We start from the raw sequence: 2,592 nt of genomic DNA on the forward strand, positions 1-2,592 counted from the left end.
AGACGACATGTTAGATCCCACCTGAAAACAAATTTGTATAACCAGTCTTGAAGAAATCGATAGGCCTGAACTGATTTGTTAAAATTAATGGGTGGACATAGATAATAAAAAAAATATTTTAACATTACCATTTTCCTTATCCTTCTTCCCGGTTCCCACTTATGACTTATCCCATTTCCCCAATCGACATTCTTTGGTTCCACAAAAATAATGGAGAAAACGTGTTAAAACCTCTATTATGGACCTAGCATTTGGGAGTTGGGACCAACAGAACGAGCACGCAAAATAAATCAAAAAACGCATCGATTATTTCTAGAGTGTCATATTTGATGGGTATTTTTTTTAATTCATATTCGTTCGTTATTTTCATAAAAAAGAATGTTTTTTTCTTTTTCTATTTTAAAAAACAAGATTTTTTTTTTCATATTTAAATAAAACTTTATTAAAACCAAATGTAAATTTTGGAGATTTTAATATTTAATTCCTCGTTTAGAATTAAAAAGAAAATCTATTTTAGATATTCTCTTATTACACGTCCAACTTTTTTGTCGTTTTTAATAGAAAAAAAACATAAAATATATGATAATTATATATATGTATATATATATGTCAGTAACCTTAGGTAGTTGGGTTTAGCCGTTTACTAGAAAAAGGATGAAGACGGGTCAACTCAGCCGAAATGGAACGGCAAAGCCTCGTCGTCAAACCCAATACTCTCTCACGCAACTTACACGCCCACCTATATTACATAACCCATCATCTTTCCTCTCTATCTCTCTCTGTGTCTATATATTCTCCGATCAGTTCATGGCTTCATCAAGGTCTCCGGTGACCTACGCCGATGCAGCTCAGTGGTACTGTATCATATTTCTTGTGCTTCTCGTCTTGTTAGGATCTTTTACAGAAGAGAACTCTCTCATCAACAAAACAAATTCGACGTCGTATCACGCCTGCGATGAGATTTATGTCGTCGGAGAAGGCGAAACGCTGAACACCATCAGCGATAAGTGCGGTGACCCGTTTATTGTTGAAGAAAACCCACATATCCATGACCCGGATGACGTATTCCCTGGCCTTGTTATCAAGATCACCCCTTCCAGTCCCCGTAATTAGAAAAATATACACTTCATACCCCCAAAGTTTTACTTTTTTTGTTAATGCCATAAAAAGATAGTTTTTTTTATCCAACAGACATACTTTTCCATTTCACTTTATTTTTCCCCAATATGAACTTAGTTTAGATTATGTGATAAAACCTATTTCCTTTATACTTCTAGTAGTCTGTTTGTATCGTAGTCGGAGCTGTAAATACAATAAATTTAGATTAGACTGGTCCAAAGATAGTTATCAATTTTTGCACGACTTTGTAATCCATGATTGTGACTACATCAAAAATAATGTTTTCGTGTGCAAAAACAGACTATTTTGTCTTTCTTGCTTGAGTCGGAAATACTTCATTTTCAAGATACTATTAGTAGTTATAAATCGATCATTTAAAACTCTTCGTCATTAATTAACAATCAGGAAACTACAATCTTGTGGGTTCTTCTCATCTTGTAACATGATAACCACACATTCAATAACCAAGTATCATCGATCATTTATGTGGCTGCTATTGTTCCAAACATCCTTTTTTGGAAAGTATTATGCACTAATCACGTAGTTGTATCTCGTGTTCCAAAGACAACTTATGGGCATTTACTAAACGCTTACCAGTGTCACTTATCTTATTAGGTGAACATGACAATGACCAAGAACCTTACCCAATAAATGAGGGAGTTTACCTTGTAAAAAACGGTTACCAACAATTTATTTTAATGGTTGATAATATGACTCGATGATAGTGACTCTTGACGATAAGTGTTTATCCGGCAATTAATGTTTGGTAATTGGTCCCTTAATCAATTTATGAGGTCTTGATTAATCTTTATGTAATTAGAAAATCAAAAAAATAAATGGTTAGGGTGTGGAATCTGGAATGGAAGATGAACTCGAAATGAAATTGTTCCAGAGGGTGGTTACAAAATGGGCCCATTATACTCTCTTGGTGGGCCGATTGATAATCTGAGGCCTTGTTTGATTAATGTTTTTACCAGCCCAACTATTTCCGAGCGTGATAATATCATATTTAGCTCTAAATGCAATTCATATTTTTTATTTTTTAAAATCATATCATTATATTTTTATTGTTTATTTATTATAGCATTGTATTTTCATATTCTTTTGTGTTAATGCATTGTCTTACGGAAACATACTGGTATCACGTGAACCCAACCATATGTATATTCTCTTTCTTTTGTTAACTAAGTCATTAGTGTTAACTTTGTTAACCAATCTCAAACATCCAAAAAATCAATCAACGGTTAATAAGAAATTAATGTTTTAGAATTACATTTTGAGAGTGAACACGCGCCTCCGAAATGATTTCATAAGTGAACAAGGGTATAATAGTAAAAACATTTTTGGGAGCGAAATTAGGAAATGAGATTTGTTTCCTGATTTCACGGTAACAGCATATCGACTCCGTATTTCATGCAATCTTGAAACCTTGAAATCCATCATCATCATCATCATCGATATCCATCACGTTCA

General features: G+C 33.4%; 1 protein-coding gene across 1 annotated transcript; it reads left to right on the forward strand.

Annotated features, from left to right (window-relative positions):
• The first annotated feature begins 637 nt into the window (after positions 1 to 637).
• On the forward strand, positions 638 to 1,416 carry LOC112524827. The gene has a single exon (XM_025134779.1). The coding sequence runs from the start codon at positions 655 to 657 to the stop codon at positions 1,111 to 1,113; it is 459 nt and encodes a 152-aa protein (XP_024990547.1). The 5' UTR covers positions 638 to 654; the 3' UTR covers positions 1,114 to 1,416.
• Positions 1,417 to 2,592: the final 1,176 nt, after the last annotated feature.

The sequence above is a fragment of the Cynara cardunculus genome (genome assembly GCF_001531365.2).
Source record: "Cynara cardunculus var. scolymus isolate 2C chromosome LG 1, CcrdV1, whole genome shotgun sequence".
Taxonomy (NCBI): Eukaryota; Viridiplantae; Streptophyta; class Magnoliopsida; order Asterales; family Asteraceae; genus Cynara; species Cynara cardunculus.

Coding starts and splice junctions, on each gene's coding strand:
- LOC112524827 (XM_025134779.1), top strand. CDS start 655: ATGAAGACGGGTCAACTCAGCCGAAATGGAACGGCAAAGCCTCGTCGT.